Below are 24,958 nucleotides of genomic sequence, written 5' to 3'. Positions count from 1 at the left end.
GTTGTTGGGGGCTGCGGGACCCCCTCATGCAGGCGAGGGGTGGTGGGACCTCCTAGTACTGTCCCGGAGGTTGTGGGACCCCCTCACACACACCCACCCGTGCCAGCCCAGGTCCCCTTCCTCGCACCCCAAAACAGACCCGGGGGGTATCGCTTGCACCCCGTTTCATGTGACACCATGCCTGAAGCTGCTTTGTAGGCTCAGACATCGAGGTGGGAGGCCACAGCCCCGACAGCTCCCTGCCCAAATCACCCAGTCGCCGTGCCCTGCTGCTCCTGGAGAAGAAAGTGACGGCCTCCACCCCGCCCCAGCCCCGGGCTGTTGCCCCCCGCCTGACTGTGTTTGGGGTGCTGTGTTGTGGAAAAGCACAGGGAGTTCCCCTCCCTTGGCAGCAAGACCCGCAGATGACTCGAGGCTGGAGGAATGTCTTGGGCAAACGCTTTGGTCTCAGTTCCTCGGAACCATGAAATCATCGCTTTGGACCTTAAATCTTCAGCCTGCTGGGTCCGGATGCAGATGCCCGGGACTTGGCAAAGTCTCTGCTGGGGATTGTCCATGGGGAGGGCGAGAACCAAACGCCTGGGGGTGTTATCATGGGGGGGAAGGCCTCGGTTCTCAGGCAGCCTTCAGCATGATCTTTGCAGGTCAGCGGTGTTTTGGAGTCGTGAGCGACAGACCTTGTCGGTCAGACTTCACCTGCACTTCGATGTCATTCCTAAAATAGCTAAATGTTGAGAAACGGGTGAAGCGCTGACACGTGGCCTCCCAGGAACGGGGATGAGTCAAAGGTTTTGCAAGATTTCAGCAGCCTGATTGCTCCTTTAGTGCCTCCCACTCCAAGCCCCACAGTAATGGGTTCATTAGCTGTACCCTCTCCTGCAGGACCAGGGGGATGAATCCAGAATTAGGATTTAGGGTGTCATCAGACAGAGCTGGGCAGTCACACATTGATGAGTCCCCTTCAGCTCTCCTCTCGCCTCCTGTGCACCAGGCTTTTTGCCCTTGGGACCCATCAAGCACCACCCGAGTCCTCTCCCCTCACCTTACTGCAGCTGTGCCAGGGCACTTTGCCTTCCTGCTTTGGCCAGAAAGCCCAAGCATCGTGATTTCAGCAGTTCCTTGGTTTAGACCAATGTTTTATAAACCAGGGCTGTAAAGTCCACCCTATTGCTGTGAGTGCTTGCAGGATAAATTTATGGTGTGTGAGTTGCAGGGAACTTTCCTTGAAAAAACGTCTAGCCCACTTGTTTTCAAGACTTGCGGTGGAGGAGATGCTACAGTCTCAAGGTGCCTTTTTTTTTTTTTTTTTTTTTTTTTTTTTTTCAGTCAGATTCCTGCATTGCAGTGTTGGGATTTTCTTAACATAAACCTTTTTTTTTGCTTCAGATGAAGCAGAGCGATTTTTTTAATGTTTCCCGGTGGCCCTGAGGGAATAATTGGATGCTGGAATATTGCTGTCACATCCTCAGTCTCTTCCTCGCCGAATTAGAAAATGCTCAGTACCTTCAAACTGTCCCCTTTGGCTGGGATTTCTAAGGAGAGTTTTCACAGGATCCAATGCAGCTGTACAGCCCTCTGGTGTCAGGGCAGCACACTTGGCAAGTTACAGTCCAGTGCCCCAAAATCTGGAGGCATCAGTCCTTGATGATGAAACGTCTTCCCAGTTGATTGTAAGGCTATTTTTCAGTGAAACAACAAACTTTTCCCCTAATCTCTGGCTCCTGAAAACGGAGAGATCTTTTTCATCCTTCTTCCTTAGGAGAATTTCAGGTAATTCAGCCAGATTCAGCCACCCGAGTGGACAGACCCTTCCTTCTCGACCTCGCTGGTGGGCACTCTGCCTCCTCCACGCTGCCGCCTGGACCCTGCCCTGTACCAGTGGCGTTGTTAGTGGTGACATCCAGGTGGAAAGGAGAAATTCCCAGCAGAGGTAACCGCCAGGCAGCCCTGTTTCTGCAGCCTTTTCCCGCTATGGAAAGGAAAAATCTGGATCTGTGCTTCACCGTGACAGTCACCGGCTAGGACAGGCAGTAAATGTCTTCAGTCATGCTCACTGCGTCTGGCTTTAGCACTGAAACCTAAGATGAGAGGTGTTGAGGTGAAAAGCAAGGAGGTGCCACCAGGCAAAGAGCACAGGGCAGTTTTAGAAGAGCCTGAGGTGCCCCATGCTGGCCAGCCCCAGGTTTCCCTTGTGGGAAGATGCTGGGAGGAATGGGCTGGTCTAGCCCTGAGTAAGGGCTTCTGGGTTTGGTCCAGCCACTCGTGGGTCACCACACAGCACTGCAGCTCTTCAGCACCTGCCTGCATCCCCAGGGCAGGTGACAGGCTTGTGGAGCACGAGGAAAACAGAGCGAGGGGTCCCCAGGGGGCAGTGGAAGGAGAACCCCTCCCCCACGTGCTGCTGGGCTGCTGCAGACCTCCTGGGGCAGCGTTTAATGACCCGACGGGAAGAAAAGTCCTTTTTTTTTATTTTAAACCTACTGTCTGGGCAAATTCTCCTCATGCACCCATTATTATTATTTTTTTTTTTTTTTGCTTTAGGAGGAGCAGCGAATGATTGCAACCATCCATCCGTCTGTCCGTCCACCTCCGAAACATGTACTCAGTTTATGTACTCAGTTATTCTCCACAGGAGGAAGCAGCTGGGTGGGGAAAAAAAGCCCACAAAGCAGCGTTAGCCGCTGCCTGCTGGCTGCGTGACGCCTGCTTTGCCTCCGAAGGGAAAGCAGAGCTCTTTGTGCCTTTGTTTTGCTCTTAGGTCTTCACAGGATTTCCTGTGCCCCTGCTGCTTCACGGAGACAACTCCTGGATCCAACCTGTCCTCCTTCCTGAAGCCACCAGGAAGGCAAAGGGGTCAGCGTATCCTGCTGGAAATGGGAGCACGTGCCCTGCTCAGCAAAGCCTGGGCATCGCCACCGACAGCGTGGTGGGACCAGCTCCTTCCATTCCAGCTCTGCAAAGCCAGCAGCTGCAAAGGCCAGCAACCCCTCACTGCCCGTTCCTGCTGTCCCCGCTGCCACCCAGAGGTCCTGTCCCTTGGCTATGAGATCTCCCCTTCTTCTGGTTTGGCTCCTGGTTGATGCCCCCAAGGCAGGACAGCCCCGCTGTGGCTCAGTCAGGCTGCTGCGTGCGGACCAGCAGGTCGTAGGGAATTGGTTCAGGATGGATCTGAGATTTTTCTACGTCTTGGTTGAGAGGTTGGGATGACACAGGTTCAGTGACAGCTCCCACATTTGGCCTGGTTTTGTTCCTGGCAGTGGTGTGTGATGCTGCAGGATGAGCTGGGCTGCCCTCAGCCTGCTCTGCAAGTCTGGGACGGCTCCAGTTACCCAAGGCCAGGAGCGAGCTGCAGTGCTCCACATCTTTTCCCTAGTTTAGAGGAGGTTTGGATGCGACCCACCGCTTCTCCATCATCCCCCTGCTGGTATGTTCCAAGAAGCCTTCTGTCCCTCAGGCAGGCTGCGCGCTTGGGGCGTGCAGGATGCGGCTGGCAGCCTCTCAGCAGTCCATCTCAATCCCTCCTCGAGGTCACGGCTGTCAGGAAGCCTGAGCCTGCATTTCTCAGAGAGCCACGTCCCGTTTCAAACGGAGCAATCAAGAGGCTCATCAGCTTCGGAAGGAAACAACATCCTTTTCAAGATGGATTTCACTGCCAGAACGCCTCGCAGGGAAGGCGGCAGCCTCTCGCCTCTCACGGGGGTCAGGGTTCAGCCCTGAAGTCCCCGTTAGGCAGTGACAGCTCTCCACATCTCCAGGGCCCCTCTGCCGTGCTGTGCTGATGGGCAGGGGAAATATCGAGCCGAGGGCATGCCGCCCCCATTACCTGCCAGCCCTCCTGTGCCTCCTGCTCATCCTGCAGCAAGGCTGGGCTGGATCCAGTGTGGTCACAGGATCCCACCCACCAAATTAGAGAGCTGAAAGGTCTTCTTGATGAGCTCTGTGCTTTCACTAGGGGCTGAAGGACAGCAGGGCTGGCAGGGACACATCCAGCCGACACCACAGAGCCCACACAGGGCTCTGATCCCGCTGCAGCCCTGTCAGTGCTGCAGGTGCTGGCTCAGGGAATAAAAGAAATGAAGAAATAAAGAAATAAAGGTGCACAGAAATAAAGGTGCTGGGCTGGTTTGGGTGCTTCAGCTGGGTCCCACAGCTGCTGTGGGGCTGCTGTGTGCTTGCTGCTTCCCCTGAGGCACCGCCGGTGTCATGAGCGGCTCGCTGGGAATTCCTCAGCGCTGCCCTCAGCCGCCGCCTTCTGGAGTTTATTAGGTTACGGATTTATTTTCTGGAGTTTATTTATTAATTTATTGGTTTATTTATTATGTATAGCCCCAAATGCAGAGCGTTGTAATACCAGCCCTCTTTAACAGCACGCTTGGGGCAATTTCTGGTTGCTAATGCTCTGGCGTTCACCCCCCTTGAAGGGGCTACATCGTGATTTAATACTGCCGCAAGGCTCATTTTCAGTGTACGAAGTTTATGTTTATTTATTTATTTTTATTTCGCACGGCTGGGAGCTGGGAGGAGCCCAGCGGAGCCGGCTCCTCCCCTCCCCGCCCAGCCCTCCCGCCCCAAGATGGCCGCCCGGCGCCATCAACACCCCGGCCGGCCTCTGGCCGCCGCGAGGCCTTTCATTGGCCAGTGGCGCTGTCCGTCAAGCGAGAGAAGACGCTGAGTGGCTCGAGGAGGGGCGGGCGCGGAGGCAGGCGGGAGGCCCCGCCCCCGCGTTCGCGTTGCCTAGCGACCACCAGGGCCCGGGCCGGGCCTTCTGAGGTGGTGCTGTGGGGCTGAGGGGTTCCCCCCACAGCCATGGGGGCCAAGGGGTTATGGCTGCCCTCCCTCCTCGGGGGTCTTCTCATGGTCCTGGGGGTTCAGCAGCCTCTCTAGGACAGAGACCAGTTCTGGTGTGCAAGCCCATGACCTGCCTGGGTGCACAGACCCAAGGAGAGCTCTGGGGTAACCTGAAATTCCCAGCTTTTCCTGAATTACATCGTCCCTCTAATGCTCTTATTGTATTTTCCTTTCAGAAATAAAACCCACAAAGGAAGAATTTGTGACAGAAGCAGCAGAGGGACCTCTATATTATTGTACTATGAGAGCGTTGTGTCCCTTCTAGACCTTGCCACACTAAACCCGCAGGTGTTTAACTGAAGACATGGCTACGGCAAATCCTACCGAGCTCCAGGTGTCCTCTCAGGACACAAAGGAAAGCAACCAACCCCTGATAATGGGCATTGTGTCTCCAAAGAAGGCAGCGACCGTGTTAGATGCCACAAAGGTGTTAGATCCGCGTTGGTTAAAACCTGATAGCATTGAAACCGAATGGGTTATATCTGTCTTGGACGAGACGATTGCCAAGCTGGAGCTGAGCTGCTTGGTTCCACCTATTCTCGCCTCGCTGGATAGGTTTTCGGCTCTGCTGGGACCTGAGATCACAAAGAACCTAACTGAGCACCAAAAGCTTTCAAGCAAAATGGAGCACCTGCTTGCCAGCCCTGAAGAAGAGGAAGAAGAGGACACCGTGAGAGCTGAGGAGCGAAGGGTCTCTCTCTGCCTGCTCGAACAACAGCTGAAGTGTTCTGTTAGAAATATCCTGAGGCTTTTGCTGGCCAACCCTTCAATTTGTAAGGCTCTGAAATGCGAAGCTGGGCCACGAGAGCCACCAGCTGAAGTGTTTATCAAAGCCTTTAGGGAGTTTAGGAATTTCATGTTGGAGCGACTCCTGACTAATCCCACAAAAGAGGAAGAAATGGTTCAGTTCATGGAAGATGTCTCCCTCCGGATTAAGAAAAACACTGAAACAGTCACAGCTTCGCGGGCAGAACTGCTGGCAGCAATCTGTACTCGAGATGAGGAGGTACAATAGTGTGAGAACATGTTTCCTGATAAAGGGTCACTGGTGCAAAATTTTGATAAGCTAAAGATTGACCCCTTTCTTGGAGATATGAAAGTGGCGGTTCCAGAGATGATTTCTAAACCAGATCCTAAATCGAAAGATACTTATTTCATTGTGAAATATAATTTAAAAATTCCTACTGGATGCTTCATTTTTAAACTTGCATTTGGCATGTTTTGAACCTGCTCTCACAGGCCAACTTAAAGGGCACAAGTCACTGGGTTTACAAAGGAGCTGCAGGACAGGCACAAATTACTGCAGTGGTGTTTTGGCAGGGCCACAGTGTCAGCTGCCAGGGAGAGGCTCCATTCACTGCTGATGAAATGATGAAAAGTCATTTGGGGAGAGATTGCTCAGATTAAAATCCTTTTTTAATATCTGCTCTGCCTTCACTCTTGCTTAATACCAATATTTCTGTGACTTCCAACTCAGTAATACTAGCTGCCTTGGAGCATTTGTAATTAATATCTGATGGTATCATGTCTTCATCTTTTTCAGCGAAGGCAACTGAGGCATGGATTAACTAACAGGCATTTGCCAGGCTCTTTCTGTGAGCCCATGGGCTGTGCCAGAAATCAAGCCCTGGACTCCTGACAAGCAGTCCCTCATTTTCTGTGTGTGCCTTTCCTTCCACTTTCTGCGCGAGGGGTCAGAGGGGAAGGTTTTGTCTCGTGCTCCCCATCCCCTCTGCTCCCTGGAGATCTGTGAATTGAGATTTTTTACGTGCAGTTTGGCAGCTTGTCCAGAGCGTAACGAGCAAATCTGTTTCACTGCTCCCAGCTGAGGATTTCTCTTGCAGGCAGCCCACTGAGCTGCATCTCCCAGACAGTCACTGAGCCTCATCCGAATCCTGAGGGATGATTTTGGCTCTTGTTGAGATGAGAAGACTTCAGTGACAGTGGTCTTGGTCTGGCTCCTTCCTTTTCCAGCTTTATTCTCAGGCTCACAGGGGAGAAGCTGGTGGAAATCTGATTGTTCTCCCAGCCAGCTGTGGCAGGTCCCTATTCTTAGATCGCTTCCACCTTTGCAATGTGCTTTCTGCCTGCTTTATGCCTCACCCGCGAGTCTTGATGGTGTTTCTTTCTTCTTTTCTGGGTCTAGGTTCAGAAAAAGGACAATATGATCAAAGGCCTCAAAAAGAGCATGCAAGATCTAGCTGAAAACTGCAAGACCGACATTCTGCAGGTCAAGTGGGAAGGAGAAAAAGAGCAAAAAGAGGAGCTGCAAGCTTCTCGGGCCAAGTGTGCCAGCCTACAGCAGGACATTCAGCAGCTGAGAGCACAACTCAAGAAGCTGGTGCTGGAGCATCGAGCATCAGAGCTGGCTCTCAGAAAGGTGAACGGCAGGAGAGCTCCAGAATACAAAATTTAAGACCTGTTGTACTGCTGTTAGGTCTGGCGGCTGCCTTCTGCCACTAATTACTTGGTTCCTGCTAGTTCCTGGCAGGATGCACACGCTGTGTGTCAGTGTGCTGACGCTGGCCTCCTGCTCTGCTGATTCCAGCGGAAAGCAAGCCTGCAGCGGTGCCGGGGAAGCAGCCTGCTCACGGTCCTCCTCCTGTGCCCTGACCCAGCTCAGGAAACACCCGCGTGTAGTGCTGCGACACGGCTTGCTGGAGAGGCTGTGCTCTAGTCAAAGTTCAGAGCAGCAAGGCTACAGCAAGACATGCGGGTGTTAAGAAACAAGGGGTTTGGGGTGGGGTGAGCCTAGCAAACATGGTCCAGGCTGTGCATAAAAACATCTTTTATTGTTTGTAGCGTTCGGGGTTGAGTGCAGGTGGCCTCGGGAGATAACTGGGCGTGGAAAATCTGGAGCTAGAAAAAGATAGAGCTTCCTTTCTTTTAATTTTGTCTCCTTCTTGGTGTTTACCCCAAACAGGACTGCACACTCTGGTAACGGGACCTCTTTCCTTCATGCACTGGGCAATGTAGAACAGGGCAGCTGTGACAAGGCACAAATACAAGCAGAGCTGCAGTTCAAAACCCAAGGCACCCATTTACACCTCCCGTAGTGCAGTGGCTTGATCAGCTGGTTTCTTCTGAGCCTGCAGGCTGCTGCAGTAGTTGTCGTGACGAGTCGCTCGGCTCGGGCAGGGAGATTTACTGACTACAGACGTCTCCTTTCCCTCTCCTTAGCACGTGCGTTAGCCCCGGGTGGCCTGAGATTGTCCTTGCGGGGTGAATAGCTGGGGAGTGCCGTGTCTGACCTCGTGATGGCCTGGAAGCCCTTGGGACATCCTGGGCCAGTGTCATACAGGAAATCATGTGGCTTGTGATAGGCTCTGGCTGATTTTTTTCTTGATGGGGTTAAACCTGGTTAAACCGCCGAGTCAGGCCACTGTTGAACCATTGTTGAACCACTAGAAATGTCTCTGTTTTAGGAGGCTCTGTATTTGGGGGGCCTTCGTGTTTAGCATTTCTCTGTCGCTTCAGTTTTGGGGTGGCTGCCCCAGTTTGTCGATGACTTGTCTCATTCCACACACCTCTCAGACGCGTTCCAGTCCTCAGCCCTCACCCAGCTCTGTGCTGTAAAACAAACAAGGTGCTTTTGGCCTCGGGGAATGGAGGTCTGTCCCCTGAGACTATCCAAACCAGGGGCAAAATACACGTCAGCTGAAGGGAGCTTGCCACAAGGAGGAGGTGTTCTCCTCCAGGATAATGACTCTGGGGCTCAAAGCTCTGATGCTGTTTTCTAGCTCAGGCTTTTCACTCGACTTGAAGTGCCTGCAGGTAACCCACGGTATTTTTCGTTTCAGAGGAAGTGCAGAGCAGAGACAGAAATTCTGAACTGGGTCCAGAAATACGACGCAGACATGGCAGAAAAACAGGTATCCTCTCTGAAATGCTTTGCTCTCCCGTGAGGTGACACCTTCAGGTAGATCGCCGTCCACGTGGACGCGTGGCTCTCACACAGGAGGCCAGGGAAGCGAGGGGCAGCTCTCCATCCAGAGGAAGAGTTGTGAAGCTTTCTGTCGTTTTGGAGCAGGAGGCTGAGAATCACGTCAGCACCCCCTAAAGTTGCCCCTGAGATGGCCCTAGGTGCTTTCACATTCCTGCCCTTTCATGGAAATGGCTAAAAGCTGCTGGATTACTGGTAAAGGGGCGTAGGAGTTGGCTGCTAATTGCTAGCCATGCTCCTTCCCTTGCCAGGTGTTTAATAATGTTCAGGGAGGAGCTGTTGAATGTTCCGTGCTATCTGCTCTTTTGCTAGGCTGAGTACGAGGAGGTTCACGCTGCCTACACCAAGGAGAAGGCCGAGCTGTCCGTGCTGATGGAGAAACACGCTCTGCTTCTCCAGGAGTATTCCCAGATCGAGGAGGAGCGCAGGATATGTCAGGAGAAGAAGAAGAAGGCTTTGGAGGAGTTGGCCACCATGACCCTTGCTGCCACCCGCATCCAGGCCTTCTGGAGAGGCTACTTGATTCGGTCCACCTTCAAGTCAAAAAAGAAGAAGAAGAAGGGCAAGGGCAAAAGCAAGGGCAAGGACACAAAGGCTAAGAAATAATCACAGAATCTATTTTCTTTCCTCCATCCTCTCCTGGAAACGTTGCTGACTCCTCTGAGACTGAGCTCGTCCAGATAAATGCATTAGAGTTGAGATAATGTTTGCATTAAGGCTCCAGCTGTCCAGGGGTGGAGCTGCCTCTCCTAGATTGGGTCTAGCAGAGTGGTGGCATGAAGATGTCTCTCCACTTTAGGTTTAGCTTTGCTGCTCTGAAAAGGAGGAGGAGGTCTGCTGGTGAAGGGACTGGGCCAGGAGTGCAGATCCCTGGCTTCTTTCCCTTGCCCGTACTTTGCTCGTGTGTCAGCACCTGGTTTAGAACTTCACCCCTGACTTTCACCAGGTGCTGCCACACGAGGTGTAGGTGTCATCACGAGGTGTACACCAGGGTATCACTGCTGGAAATTCACATTTTTCACCGGGGGACATGCGAAGGGTGGGACGTGGCACAGCCCAGCCCATGCTGTGCTCCTGATCCTACAGGTCGCTCCCCAAGCCCAGCAGCAAGCTGTGCCCCATTTAATGCCTGTTCCCCTTTTGACAGCACGCTCTCCTCTGGATTTTCCAGGGCCTAATGCCCTGAGAGTGCTCTGCAGCCTTTCCCTTTCACAGGGTTGTGAGTCAATTTTTGAATTCCCCTCTCTGCTTGGTATTCTCAGTAACCAGGTAGAAACTTTGTAGCGTGGAGCTCTTTGCTCCTGTGCCAGGGCTGAAGCAGTGCAAGGGCAGAGTTACAGAGTGCTATGTCTTACGTGTTTCATTTCCTTGGGGAACTAGGCTGCTGGATGTAACCAGTATGACCCCGGCAGCTCCTCTCACGTATTCTTCACATTTAACAAGTCTCAGAGTAAACAGTTTTTTGATCCAGAGTGCCGGTGACATTGCTGCACTCCCTGACACCGGTGGCTCCTCACTGCAGATTCTTTTCTCAGGAGAGGGCAGTGGTGGTGGCTGCAAAGCCCCAGCAGCCCCCAGTTCTTGGCTGCCTCTCTACCTCTGCTCAAAAATGGGTACCTGCAGCAAACAGACTGTGCTGCAAACCAAGGCAGAGAGGGACCATTTTCCTCTGGGCAAAGAGTCCCTGGAGGTGCTCAAAGCCTCAACTTGCAGTGAGGGGATGATGACACAGCAGTGCCCTGTGTACCAAGTACACGGTCCTGCCAGATCTGCCCTGGATTGTTTGTTTGGTTAAAAGCACAGGGTCACTGTGACACCTCCTTCACACACTCAGTGCAAATCATGGGATTTTTGCCATCGTGTGTCCCGTCCTGTGCAGGATCCCAAGTGCCTGCTGCGATCACTCACACCTGGACCCAAGGTTCTGGCAGGCAGGATCAGGTGAGACTCAGCCCTCCTCAGACATGGCCAGAGGAGGTTTCTTCTCTTGTTTGCAGACAGAAGAGATTCCAAGGATCCATGGAGACTTTCACAAGTTGGTACCCACGTGGGCAGTTTGGGGTATGTTTATACCAAGAAGGGATGTTTCATCTCCAGAGGGGCTTCAGTTTACAAATACATACAGCCCTTGAGTTCTTGGCAAACCTAGGTTTGGACATACTTTTAAAAACCCTTAACAGAGAATGTCAGAGTGGTTGTTGGGCACTGATTTTGATGCCTTCCTGTCTGAGTTTCTCTAAAACCTCCACGTTACCTCCAGTTGCCAAAGCCTATCTGGAGAGATGTTCAGCTGGGTGGCAGTCCCAGAACACCTGATGGAAACATTCCAGCCTTTAGAGTCCAAATTTCTCTCAGACTGTTTCCAGACATGGGACTTACCCATATGAGCTGTCTCAATATCTGCTCATGCTGGCAATGCTGGCACTCATGGCTGAAGGTCTCTCGGGGGTTCCTCTTTAGAAAGCAAGGAAATGTTCAACCAGCTCTAGGAGAGCAGATGCAGCTCTGTACAGAGCAGTGGGTAGAGTTTGGCTACATCTTTTTTCACCCTAGGAGCTGCCTGGCCCAGATCCTTAGGCTTGGATCCAAATCCATATTTTTGGAGATGTTTCCGAGGCCTATGTCAGAGGCTGGGGGAACCTCTTTTCCTCTTGCTGCTCATCACTGGCTGGCCCCAGCCTCAGCATCTCTCTTCTGCTCAGCCTCAGACTGGCCACCCGGTGCTAATGGCACTTGTTCACGACACTTTTACTTACCGCCAGCCTACTGGGACCCTGTAACTGTTGTGGGGTCCCCTGTGGGCCTCATGTCACCCCACCTGCTCCTCCTTCCAACACAGCCTCGCTGCCTTGCAGTAGATCCATGGCCCAGCTGTCACACAACACCAACTTCTGCCTGCAGGGGCACCAGCAGGGACAGAAGCAGATCCTGGCTCAGGTGGCTTCAGTCACCACGGTTCATTTCTTTTTCTGAGGTGCTCTCCGGCGTGTAAGTGTTGGTGCCACCACAGCTTGCTTTTCTCCTCCCCCGGCCATGGATGGGCTCCACACCAAGGGCTGGCCATGCTGAAGCCCCCAAACAGCAGCTCGTTAGCACAGGGTGTGCTGACTGTCTCTATTTTATCTCTTATTTGGTGTATGAGGGGCTGGGCTGCCTGAGGTGGCCAGTCTCGTAGCTGTGTCGGTGGCCAGCATCAGCTGGTGGCCACCATGGCCCCGAGGGTGGTGGCACCTCCTGATTCGGTCTGTTGGTGCCGGCAGGGCTGCAAGTGAGAGGTGCACGCGCAGGTGATCGGCGAGCAGTGATGCGATTAGCGGGATAAGAGCAGATCAGCGGGATCAGGGAAAGGAGATCCCGGGGAGGGCAGCGGCTGCCAAAGCTCCTTGTGGCGCTTCAGCAGGCGGTGCCCCCGCCTCACCCAGCACCGAGCTGGTGACCGTGGGGTACCACAGAACTTCTCTCCTTGTGTCTCCATGCACATTTTTATTCTTCCATGGGCCGCCCTCTTTTTACAGCCACTTTTAAAGGGTGTCGGTGAGGTGTTTTGGGGGAACTGCTGAGCTGCGATGCTCCTGTCACTCCGGGATTGTTACAAAGAGCTGCCCAAGCTCCATCACCAGCTGCCTCTCGCCTCCCTGCCCCTCAAAGAGCCGGCTCCTGCCCGGGGGTGAGGGGGTCCCGGGGCTGAGGTGGGGGGGTCCCGGTGCCTCACAGCCACCCCGGTGCTGAGGGGGCGCCCGCGGCCGCGGGGCCGCAAAATGGCGGCGGGAGCAAAATGGCGGGGGGGGGGCGGCGGGATCCGGGCTGAGTGGATCCCAACCAGATCCCGCCCGGATCCCGACCCGATCCCACAACAGAGCCGCTGAGGCCCCACCGCCAGGGGGCTGCCGTTCCCATTCCCGTTCCCCGTTCTTCGTTCCCGGCCCGTGACGCACGGCGGTGCCGCCCCCCCCCCCCCTCCTCCTCCCTCAGCGCTGCCCGGCGGAGCGGAGCGGAGGGGAGCGGGGCCGAGCCGCGGGGTCTATGGGGAAGGCGGCCGCGCTGTGCAGCGGCAGCACCCGCGGGCTGGTCTCGCTGCTCAGCGCCGTCCCCTGCTTGGCCTGCCACGAGCTGCCGGGCTCCGGCCGCCGAGCCATGAGCAACGAAGCGGCGGCGGCGACGGGAGCGGGGAGCCGGGGCGGCGGCGGCGGTGGAGGGGGGTCGGCGGGGACAGCGCCCGCAGCCCCGGGCTCCGACACCTACAAGGGCTGGCTCTTCAAGTGGACCAACTACCTGAAGGGCTACCAGCGCCGCTGGTTCGTGCTCAGCAACGGGCTCCTCAGCTACTACAGGTACCGGGACGGGGCCGTTTGGGAGCTGGGGGCTGCCCTGGGGAAGCTGCTCCGCGCTGCCCTTCTCAGGGCTTCTCCCCGAGGGTTGGCCAAGGAGCCGGCGCTCTGCTTTCCCCCACGGCATCCCGGGGATGGAAACCGGGCTGGCTGTGGCCACAAACCCCGACCCCAAGGCCGGGCTCGGCTCCGGGCAGGCCGCAGCCCGGGGAGCTCCGTGCCTGGGCTCCCCCCAGCCCGCCTGGACACAGGGGGGGGAACCCGGGGGCCTGGCCCGGCCCGGCTCGGTTCAGCCCCGAGCCCTGCTGCGGGGTCAGTTGATGAGGTTCAATGCTCCGCTCGTAACCCTGACAGAATATATCTACCTATTTATTTATTTATCTATTTATTTATTTTGTACTGGGGCCAAGCCTGTCACGAGCGACAGAGTGCCTTTCTCTAGTGGTTATCGTAGCTTTGCGCCGGCGGGTTTGTTTTGAGGCAATCTGAGGTGATTTTGGTGGAAACAAACAAATGAAAACCAGCCGGGGAAATCAGGTGGAGTGGCGTCAGGTGCGGACCTGGAGAGATGATGCTGGAGGTTTGCGGGGTGTTTTTTTGGGAGGGTTGCTGCAAGCATCCCCACTGCTCAGGCTGGCAGTGGTGCCTGGCGGGAGCCACGTCAGCCGAGCTGTGAGCCTGGAGTGCAAAAATCACAGAACATGGGAAAGTTTTCCTTAAACAAATGGAAGAAATACCTGCCAGGCTCCTCAGAGCAGCTGTTACGTGGAGGCAGTGCCCACCCCTGAGTGTCTGCAGGGATTGCTTGTGGCAGAGAGCTCCGGTGAGAGAATCCCTTATAAACTGGCATTTATGCTTTTAAGTACTGCTCCTGGCTTACCGATAGAGCAAGGAAGCTGTAGCTGTCAGGCAGTGCCTTTCATCTGCCTCTTTTCCTTGAGGAAATTGCTGGAGAAATACTTGGGCTTCTGGTTGTTTGGTGCCGACGAAGAGTCTTTAAGAAGTGAGTTCTGGGGAGGTGTCTTGCTTTGTGAGCCTCATTTCCCACTGTCTGCTGGGTCTTGATGCTCGTCACAGCTCTGAAGAAGCGTGCTAGAATTTTCTTTTTCCATCTTTGCTGCTGAAGGCTGCACAGGTTAAATCCCGTGCTTCGCTGTGCTCTGCCCCCCTCTGTGGCTTTTGGCTCTTGTGCAATTTGAATTTTGGAAGATGGTTGTCCTGATGGACGGCCTTGTTGATTTAGCTGCTGATTACTCAGGGCTGGTTTGAGGAAGGTGAGAAAAACTTCATTTGGCTTGTGCACGAAGAGTCACCTCAATCGAAATGCCGTGCCCTGCCGCCTAAGCGGCCTCCTTGTGTGTATTGATCTAGTTGCAGGCTGAAGCGCTTCTTTTCATTTGAATTTCCTGCTGCTCACTGCTTGGCTTAAAAAAACAGAAATCAGAAAGCCTGTCAGGTTGCCTGGTTGCTTTTTTTTTTTTTTGTATGTCTGTGGAGTTGATCTCTTAAAGCCCTGCAAGGGCTCCAGAGCAGAGTGGAGGTGGGAGAACGCCTGTTTGCTGCCCCCTTGGCCGTACGGGGATGGTTTTCTGAATTAAAACTTCTACCTGGGATTCTTTCTAAACAACTTTGAGTCTTAAAAGCCTCCTGTATCCCTGCTGAATCAGTGAAGGCATCAAATCTTGCTGCTTGAGAAGCATCTGTGCAGGATGCGGGCTTTTGCTTCGTGTTCCTTACCCTGAACCTGTAGAAAATGGGCATAGCTGAGTAATTTTTATAATTTACCCTGCAAAACATTCATGTGGAGTGGGACGTGGGGGTTTGGGAGTTGCACAGCAAGCCAGTTGGCCAGGCAGCCTCCTTCCTTGCAGACACTGAGTGCTGCCTTTCTGACAGCTGAAACCCAGGGGTTGGGCTGGGGCGCTTCTTCAGCAACCTGGGCTCTTCCCTCTCCACAAGGTGCTTGCAGGCTGGTCTCTGACAAAGACAGGCGTGCTTTGCAGGCCAGTGCTTGAATAGCTACAAATGCAGCTGGGAACGGGCAGGGCTGGTGCCCAGGGCATGGCAGGGGGCACGGGGCATGTGCTTCAATTAGCATAGTTGGCACCTAATTGCATGGCAGCACCTGGAGCACTGCTGGCCCTCTGCAGCCAGGAGACTCATCTGCAGGATATTCCTGACTTTCTCATTGCTCGGGAATGACTGGCACTTGGAAGGTTGAGTAGCCCCTTGTTTTCTTCTACATTTTAATTGCCCTTGATTGTCCTTTTTTTTTTTTTTTTTTTTTTTTTTTTTTTTGGCTAAGTTTTCTGGCTGACTTGGAAATCACCTCTGTGCTGGAAAGCTGTGTTCAGGCACGGCACAGCTACTTGTTTCGTTAACGAGCAAAACTCTTCCTTGGCAGGCTGCCACTCACAGATTTATCATCATCTATAATTACTGTGTGTATGGGAGAACCTCATCACCTTGAACAGATACGGGTTTTCAAGGAGCTTAGAGAGGATCTTGAGGCAAGTATTAATTCACCAAAGGTTGTCTTTGGTTCTTGTGACCGACGTTCTAGACGTGGGTTGTCTTCTCCGGGCAGCTTGCTCATGTTTCAAGGAGCTCGAGTTTCATCTTGTCCCCTCTACAGGTTTGGTGCACAGCCCGGTATCTGAAGCGTCTTCTGCAGTATTTCAGTATTTACTGTGGCCACAGGAAGTCATGGTTAAAGCAGTGCCAAATAGAGAAGGAAAAAAATATTCTGTGCTGTGTCTAATTGCTCATGGTTGGGATGTGGAAGGCTCCCCGCCACCTAGCAGCCTCAGCTCCCCTCTCAGCTTCTGCAGGAGCGAGCTGTGCCTGGAGCAGATGAGCTGTCCTGCCTATGCTGGGGTGGTGGCGTGGTTCCCTGGAAGAGCTGAGTTTCCCAGAACAGGTTTCTTCCCCCAGCTCTCTTTACCCAGAGGTTAACTCTTGATTAGCGCTTTAAGTTCTCAAGTACGACCCAGAGGGGCTTTCTCCAGCTTGTGCTGAGGCTCCCGTTGAAAGCTGAGGCGGTGAGTTCAGGCAGGAATTTGGAATCTGCTGCTGACAGGAGCAGAAGAACTGAGGGCTTCCAGAAGCAACCTCTGGTCTCAAACCCATGTGCAACTCAGAGCCACCCCGTGAGGATACCCAGGTAATTTTCACGTAATAAAATGAGGGGAGAGAGATTTTCCTAGCATGTTTTTCATAACAGCTCATCTCTCCACAAAAATAAAGTAGCTTGACCGTTCCTCGTCCTCGGGGTGATGGAGCATGCAGGTTTTCAAGACAGCCCCGTGGCTGCATGGTAACTGCGAGCGACTTGTGTTTAAACAGCACGTAATGCTTGTTTCCACTCATCTTGTTTTCACACGGTGCTTGCTCAAGCCATATGGCGCTGTGCTGTTGATCGTTGTTCATCTCTCGCCTGTTTCTGAGGAATCTCGTCGTCTGTGCTTTGCAACCGGAGACACGGCGCGAGTCAAAGCGGCGCTCGAGCTGCTCGACCAGCTCGCTCTGTTTCCAGTTCACGCTGCACCCAGGGAGTTGCTCGACTCTTAAATCTAGCCTACTGGCCCACATGCCTTATCCGATGAAGCCGCAGCAGAAGTAACTGGTTGATCTTGTGCAAGTGCTCACTTCTGAGGTGGCCGGAGGAGCGGCGTGCCCTGGTTTTGTGCGGTGTAGCTGCAGCCCGTGTCGCTAACTCAAGGTCAGCTGCATCGTGAGCTTCCAGAGGGCATCACTCGTGCTGCAGTTCTAGTCCTGGAGGTGTTTGTGGGTATGAGGCTTACTTATGGGCTCAGCTGCGAGGATATCTATGGGGTGAGAAGACGCCTGTCACTCGTTCCTAGTCTCGAGTGTGCCAGCTTTTGTTGCTGTCCTCCACGAAGGCAGGGGAAGGTCGTTGCTCCGAGCCCTGCGTCGCTTCCAGGCGCTGCTGGGAGCTGCCTTTAGCTCTGCCTTTTGCAGCTGAGAGCTGCTACGCTCTGGCTGCAGTTTAGTGCCAGCAGTGGCCTTGCTTCCCTCTGAGAAATTGCCACCAGGCTCTGGGTTGCCCTTCCTCTTCTCCACCCTCTTGGCAAGGTGGAAGCCAGCGCGGGCGCCGCGTGCTGTGGTTGTCCTTGCTGCTCCAGTGGCATCCCTGGCCCTTTGGCTGTAATTCCTGCACCCATCTCTTCCCATATTTACTATTTAGGCGTTTGGTTCTGATTTCCCTTGCTCCAAGCACAGGTTTAAGTTTGTGTTTGCCCTGTCAGCCTTCCTCTGTGCCCACTGAGTCTGTGGTGAGGGAGCCGATCTCCTGCCAGAAGTAATGCAAGCAGCTGGCGCAGAGCTCCCTTGCTTGTGGTTGGTTTTCCTTGCAGCATCCCTCTTAAATTCTGCCCGATTCCCTCGCAAAGAAGCGTTTTCCCTCAGCAACTTGCAGCGTTTACTGCACTGTAAGTCGCTGCTGAGCCTCTCTGGCTTCCCTCACCTGTCGGCTGATTTCATTCTGCAGCAGGTCAGACTATCGAACCTTGCCGTATTGAGGTGTGCTTGTGTCTAAATTAGGTTGTAGCTAGGTAACTCGGGTAATTTCAGGCGACTTAAGCAGGCCGTGACATCGGAGCCCTCTGCTTCTTGCAGGTCTCCTCGGATCCAGCGCTGATGGCCAATGCTGGGGTCATCACCTGAAACGTGAGTTGTCCCGGCCCGCTCCCTGGCTGAGCGGGAGGTGTTGGGTTCCCTTCGGGCCTTTAATCATTCCTTGGGCACCTGGGCGAGGATCTTGGTACATTTTCTATCAACCTTTGTTTGGTTTCGATCAAAAAGCTGCTTTAATAATTCATCACTTCATTTTTCTTTGTCTGACAGCGGCAGGCGGAGGCAGCCGGAGTTAAAGCTCGGAGGATAACCGGGCTGGACGTGCTTGTTGCTGCTGGGTCAGCGGCTGCTGACTCACCCGGGTGCCTGCGGGCTGCGTGTGCAGCAACTTCAAAATTAAAAATGCAAATCGAGAGCGTGGTAGCAGGGGGGCTGGTGGCACGATCCGCCCGCCGGTGGCAGCCCTGGGAGCAACATCTCCTCCTCGGCCCCGCTCCAGGCTGTTGTGTGCTTCGCTTCACCTCTGTGAGCCCAGGCTCAGGGGGAGCCGTGGCTGTTGCCTGTGACTGTGGCATTTCTGAGCTGCTGGCCCTGCTGCTGGCCAGCCCTGTGGTGCCATTCAGCGCTTACGTGGGCTGCGATAGCATTTTGCAGCGTCAGTAGTACAGGCTGGCTGGCAGGCACGCGTTAGCAATGAGCTGTCGCGTTCGGCACGGCGCGTGCATGCCTCCAGCAGCCCTGCTTTCACGCTCCTTTGGGGCCACATGGTATTTCTGTCACCCTTCCTGATCATTTTTGCCTTTTTTTTTTTTTTTTGAATCTAGCCCTTCAAGATAGGATATTTGTGCTTTGAAATCACGCCTGGGTAGATGTATGTCCCCGCCGTGACTGTGGAGGAGGTCCTTCGTTTCCTAAAAATAGCCTAATTCTCCAAATCTTTCTAAAGAGCACAGTGCAGGCATGCAGAGCAGGTTAGGGTAGTTTCTGCAATGCAAGCAGGGATAAATACGGTGCTGTGGGAGTCTGTGCTTCTCCTTCCCTTCTTTAACACAAAGCAGCGATTCTTTGTAGCAGTTATTAATAGCTAAAGCTGGTTTCTGTAAGCACTTCATGAGAAATGGAGCAGAAAATGTCATCCTTCACCCCACTGCTTGCATATTCCTGCAATTTAGGTCGGGGATGGGTGCGGGCACCCCAGCAGTGTCCCTCCATCGCTGTTAACACGGGGCAAGCTGCTTGCTTCCTTGGCACGGCCGCCGAACTCATCGGTACCACGGATCTGCACGACCCGTGACGGTACGGAGCCATGCAGCAGCTGAGGGGTGCCCCCTACCCTGCAGCTCGCTGCGAGTCGTGAAGTTTCCAGCTCTGGTCCAAAGTCCTTGTTGGAGGCATCCTGACCTGAGCATCCTGACCTCCAGCTGGATACCGTTCAGCTGCAATTTATTGCTCCCTTGTCACTGCTTGGATGTTCCCCAGCAGAGCAAGAAGTGCTGCAGGTTTATAGCGTGTGCTCAGGTGAAACTAATGCGTGGCTCTGTCTTACCCAAGCAGCTTTCCCTTTCCCTCTTGCTCGTGTGTCTCTGTGTCGGTGGGATTGCTGCAGCCTCTCTAACTTGGAGCCTTTCCCGGGATGTAGTTTTTGGAGAGCAGGAGGTAAGGCAGTACTTGTACCAAAAGCTGTTTTATCCGAGGTGGTATTTTATTTCTAAACTGCTCGTAGGTTGCTGCATCTTGGAGGGAACTGGTGCAAAAGGTGACAGAACCATCTTCATCTTGTGTACCTCCAATTGAGCGTGCACAGCACGCTCTCAGCACCTCCTGTTGAATCGTGTGGTACTGCCAGCGTCTCAAGACAAGGTGTGGGACTCCCGTTGGAGCTGGTTGCTGCTCACAGCAGCTGTATCCTGTCAGGGAGCTGTTAGGAATATTGTGCGGCTTGGTGCGTGTCCTGTGACCAAGCACTGCACGCTAACTTCTTTTTTGTAGCCGTGAGATCGCACAGCATTATTCCCAGCATTTGTTTTGCTCTTCATCAGCGGGTTGGTGTGCACCAGGGAGGTGGGGAACCCCCGGCAGGCACAAGGAAATGTGTCACTGGGAGTGAGGCCAAATACTGAGACGGGGGCTGGAGGAAATTCGTGGTGGTGCTCAAACTTTGGCTACAAAGCATCCTGCGCGAGCTGAGCTGCTTGCTCCTGCTTAGGGCAGGTTGCACCTGAGGCTCCCGAGGGGCCTCCTGACCTCGCTTGGATGTTTGTGTCTGGGTATTTGGCTTCTGGTGCTTTACACACAGCACGCGTGCCTTCAGCTTGCTGGGATGGAGTCCTGGGTCGCCCGGGGCTCTCCTCTGCGCGTCGTGTTTGGAAATAAGCAGGATCCACCATAAATCTGAAAAGCCGCTTTGGTGAGGCATCAGCGAGGACAGTGGGCCTGAAGTGTGGTTCACACAACATAATCTCCGTGTGCTCTGCGCCGGCTGTCAGGAGAGTTTGGTTTTGTAAAAGCCAGCATTGCTCAGCAAACCATTCCAGCTCGAGCCTCGCAGCTCTGTTCCTGCGCTGTTTGCAGCTGAGTTACTTTTTTTCTTTAAAAAAATCAGCACAGTTTTATCCTCTAAAGTTACAAGTCAGCCCCTAAGTTTAGGGAAGCGCTCCTGTCCGACACGTGAGGATTGACAAGCTGATACAAACGTACCTCTGAAATCGAGGATGGGCTCAAACTGCTTTTCTGGTGTGTTAGGGTTTCCTTAGTTGACACGTGTACAGAGTGGCTTCGAAGTGGACAACCCATGGATGCAAGTTCCTTGGGAGCTTTAAATTTGGAGTTCTAGTTGCGGAGGCCTAGAAGATGGTGCATGAGTAATGTGCTGGGACTCCCTTTGTGCTTTTTCTCCCTGCAGCCTGCGGGCACCGAGCCTGAGGACCTGCAGACGGCGCAGCGCCGCGTCTCGGTGCAGGCGGGGTCCGAAACTGCTGGACTGAAGTGAGATCTGCTTCACAGCTCCGGCCTCACCTGCCTTGACAGCACCGTAATGGAACATCTCGGGCTTCTCCAGGCTGGGGGTGTTGCAGGTTAACACGTTCACTGTCACCCCTTGCTAAGCAGTGCTGTGATGTTGCTCAGTTACTCAGAGACAAGGGAACAAGATTACTTCACCCAGACTTTTAATTTCCAAGTGCGCAATGCCTGTAAACAGGTTTAAGGACGCGTGGGTTGCGTTCGCTCATGGGAGCAGGAGAAAGGTCTCCAGAATGATCTTGTAGGAGCTAAATGTGGTGTTTGGTGTAGCTTGGTGATGGGGCACCAAGAGCTTTGGGGAGAAATCCCTACAAAACCTGCAGGAAGGCTCTGGAGCACTCTGGACTGGGCTCTTGTGTGTGGCCTTTATCTGAGGTATGTCTGTGATGCAGGGTTCCAATTTCTGTAGTTTTAGGAAGGGAGTTTCAGCCCAGGAACTAATCTAAGCACTAACAGCAAGCTGGCCTCAAGGTGTAGCAGGGGTTATGAAGCCCCGCTGGTGCAGGGTGAATCCATCCTGGTCTTGCACCCAACATACCGGCCTTTAAATGTTTTCTTTCCTTTTTCTCTGCGTTGGAGAGGAGCTGTGTCAGTTCTTGCAAGGCCCGTGTCCCATGTATTGTGCAAGCGAGCTACGCTGTTGCCATTCGTGTGTTTTTAACTTGCAATTGTGCTTTATTTAAGGAATTGCCGGTTTATCTGCGCTGCTGATTTCACGCACGCCGCCATGCTGTTACTCCCCGGGGCAGGTATTACGGTAAACCCACGGCCTGCCAGCAGCAATACCTTTAAACACATCCCCTGCCCAGGCAAAACGCTGGGGGAAGGTTTTGCTGATCAGACCGACGTGCTGCCAGGGGGTTTCGCTCGAAGGATGCAGGCTGCTGTTGGGGGATGTCCTCCCTTCCGTCACCGCAGGCTTGGTGCCTGTAACTGCGTTGTGAAGGGGCAGTGCTGCCTTTTTTCTCTCTGCTCAGTGCATCTTTGATGGAAGGAGAAGGGTAAAAAACGCCTGATACCAGCCAGTTGTCGTGGGACTGATGGTTGAGGTGCAGCGGCACGATGGGGCTTGCTGTAGAGGCCGTGGAGCTGTCTGTTGCCCTAATTGTTTTTGCTTTAGTTGCTAATGGGAGAAAACCCAGGGAGGTCTGCTGGCTTTGTGCGAGGAAAGCCAACAGGGCTGCGGTAATGTGCGAGGTATTAAGGGCGAGTTTATAGCCCGAGGAATGTAAACCTGGCAGAAATGCTGAAAATCACCATCCAGCTTCAGCGTGCTCATGTGATTGCAATCCGTGAAGGCACATCATCCTGCTTAGTGCTAAGTGCACCTTTTATCTCTTTAATAAAACCTCAAGAGGAACGGTTCGGCTGTGCCAGATCTCTATAAAAAGAATCTGCTCCTGTGTGCAAGCGTTGCAGCGCTAACAGCTCAGTTTTCTCTTCCCATGATCTTCAGGCGTGGTTACCTGGCTCCCTTACTCAGGAAGAAGAGTTTTGCTGCTTTTCCACCGGTGTGTAATTCTCAGCGTGCTGGTTTGGCTCTGTGAGAAGGTTTCCTATAGCAGCCTGCCTCCTGTTTCACGTTAGGAGTTTCTTTTCCCCTTGAGGATTTGTCTTCCCAGCTCTGCAGCAGTGCAGCACTGCCTCCTTGGGCGCCTTTATTCCACACGGTTTTGCATCTGTTCTCCTCCAGTGCCTGGAGGACTGCCTCCTTGGATGGGAGACACCTGAAGGTGTGCAACAGGGAGATATCCCTTAACCTTTGGTGGGAATCTGAGCTTTTGTGGGGTGTTTTTCCGAACCTGAAAGACTTTTGGTGCTGGGTAAACCCTTTTATTGGGACTGGAGACTTTTCTTTCTCTTGTTCCTGAGCTGGTCGTGAGCTGCAGTGGCTCTGGAAGGGCCCTGGCATGGGACAGAAGTCGTCGTCTGGACTGTGCCTCCATGGGTCTGCTCAGATGGAGGGACGTGTGTCTGTGGAGAGGCTTTCTCGTGAAGTTTGGCTCTTCTTGTACAGGACCCGCAGCGACACATCCCTGTAAGCGTTTGTTCTTCAACGTGTTGTGCTCTAACGCTGTGCCACGGAGTTCGTCTCTTCTCTGTTGACTGGAGGAAACTTCAAGGCGTGAGGAAGCTTCAGGAGAGTGAGTTCCTTCCAGTGCTGTGTGTCTCGAGGGCTGTCTTCAAAGGTAATTGCCCATCGCCTCGTGACCTGCTGGAGGAGGCTGTATCAGGACCCTGCTACCAGCACGTGGCAAGGAGGCCGCAACTTTTCCCACTTCCACTTTTGTTTTTTCTGCACTGGCCAAATGATCTGGATGTCATCCTTGTGCACGACAGCACTTCGCTTGCTTTGGCCACTTAAAATTAGCAAACACAAATCTCTTTTTTTTGTTCTGTCTCGAGTGGTCCAATTTTGAGGCCGTTAGAAGAGCAAGGAAGGCAGGCTTTAAGGAATATAAGCATTTAATGCATCTCCTGCAGAAATGAATTCTTCTGAGGTCTAAAAATAATGTTCCTGCTCCCGTCCCTGAGGTGGGAAGTGCCGGACACACTCTGCAGTGCTTGGGGCATGAGGGCAGGAGCTGCAGAGGGCCTTTGGGACCTGCTGTCCGTGTGTCCGAGCTGCTGGGCAGGCTCAGGGGGGCGGATTAGCGGGGTGAAGCACCTCGGTGTGCAACGTGCAGCTTGCCTCCTGGGGGATGCATGCGGCAGGCATCTCCAGAGGCTCCTTGGCTTCCCAAAGTGGCTGCTGAAACAGAAGGCAGGGCCTTGGGATGAAGTTCTGGCGCTGGTTTTGTGGAGGGCAGGTCTCCAGCTGTGCCAAAGCATCTCTGATAGTTTTGCATCTGCTCCTGTTGCTCCAGGGGGTTTCTTGCAACACCGGGTGCTGAAGTACCACTGAAAGTCTGGTTTGAGCAGTTGGGAAACTGGCTGAAAGCTGCAACTCCCCCTGGTCGATGCAAGAGCCCTTCCTTAGGGAGCTTACTGACCTTCCCTTCCCTTTTGGCCATACACTGAACTTTTCTATTTCTGGTAACCCCCAATCAACATCCACGGGATTTCTGCAGCAAATATACAGCCCGCGAAGACTGCTCCCAGTGCCGAGTATTGACGTGACTCAGATTCCCAAGATAAATCTCTGAAAGCACATGACTTGTGTGTGCTCTGTGCAGTTATATATTCCTGCGTGGAGGCTGAGAGGGAACGTGGGTCTCGCTGGTGCCTGCGTGGTATCTGGGAGCTGTGTCGCTGATCAGTTAATGCCTTGCTCTAACCATCGCATCCCTTTTCTCCCCGTGCTTCTTCCTTGGTTGACTTGCTTTACCCTGAGGAGCAGAGGCCATCTGAGGAAGCTGATGGCAACGGAGATGTGGCTTCAGGAAGAAGTCTCAAGACACAGATGCTGAAAGATGTGTTCTGGGCCCTTGGTGTCGCGAGTGAAGCCGCTGAGGTCAGGCAGGTCTGTCCAGGAGGGGCTGCAAGACCCAAGAGCCCTACCAGTGCGAATAACAGGCCAGTAAGCAGTTAACTCCTGATTGCTATGTAAAAAAAAAAAAAGCCCTTGGCATCTCTAGTGGCTGAAAAGCCAGCTGTCAAGATGTTTTATTCTTTGGGTAGAGTCGTAAGGAATGGGAAGGATCTTGCCTTGTGTTACACTGCCTGGGGTACTTACATTGCAGGCGTGGTTTACGTTCCTGCTCACATTTTCTGTTTCTGTTTCATCAGTCCTGATGAAAAAAAGTGCTGTTCCTTGAATTGCTGTCCTCTGCACTTCCCAGGAGCGTGTCCCCAAAGGGCAATGGGGCGGGCCTGTAAATCTGAGCATTTTATAGAGGTTGTAACGGAGATCGTGGAAGTCACTTGGGTACGTCTCAGCTCCCGAGGTTGCTTGTAGGTCTGAGCAGGTTGCTGCAGGAAAACGTTTCCTGGGTGGGCACAGGAAGCCCAAGAAGTTACGGCTGTGGGTGACCCCAAGATACTTCACCCTCCTGAAGCATCCTTAAGAAATATCTCCCGCAGAAGGAAATTATGGTGTGACTTTGGCACCATTTGAAAGCTGGCAAAAAGAAAAAGGATGACTTCAAAGTACTCTTCGGTGTTTGAGGTCATGGGCCATAATTCATGCACAGCACCTCCAAAGAAAATTTGTTTGGTACTGAAAGCATCAGCGTTGGCTGTAGCTTGCAGGCAGCTGCCTGCAGCAGGGGAGATGTTCCTG

General features: G+C 53.4%; 2 protein-coding genes across 3 annotated transcripts in view; both read left to right on the top strand.

Annotated features, from left to right (window-relative positions):
- Nucleotides 1-5,224: 5,224 nt before the first annotated feature.
- Nucleotides 5,225-9,505, top strand: DRC10 (dynein regulatory complex subunit 10; the record flags this gene model as incomplete). The annotated part of the gene is made up of 4 exons (XM_082774412.1): nt 5,225-5,854; nt 6,995-7,228; nt 8,649-8,720; nt 9,104-9,505. The coding sequence occupies 4 exons, from the start codon at nt 5,225-5,227 to the stop codon at nt 9,395-9,397; spliced, it is 1,230 nt and encodes a 409-aa protein (XP_082630538.1). The 3' UTR covers nt 9,398-9,505.
- A 3,227-nt stretch (nt 9,506-12,732) lies between these two features.
- The window catches only part of OSBP2 (oxysterol binding protein 2), a 74,987-nt gene continuing 62,761 nt past the window's right edge, over nt 12,733-24,958 (top strand). The window contains exon 1 of one of the 2 annotated variants that reach the window (XM_082774142.1): nt 12,733-13,122. In XM_082774142.1, the coding sequence (XP_082630268.1) occupies nt 12,815-13,122 (308 nt within the window). In that variant the 5' untranslated portion in view covers nt 12,733-12,814. The remainder of the gene's footprint in view (nt 13,123-24,958) is intronic. The other variant, XM_082774143.1, reaches the window with a different exon arrangement.

The sequence above is a fragment of the Aythya marila genome (assembly GCF_965140915.1).
Source record: "Aythya marila genome assembly, chromosome: 17".
NCBI classification, from domain to species: Eukaryota; Metazoa; Chordata; class Aves; order Anseriformes; family Anatidae; genus Aythya; species Aythya marila.
The sequence above is the reverse complement of the archived record's forward strand: the minus strand, read 5'-3'. Positions and strand labels throughout refer to the sequence as shown.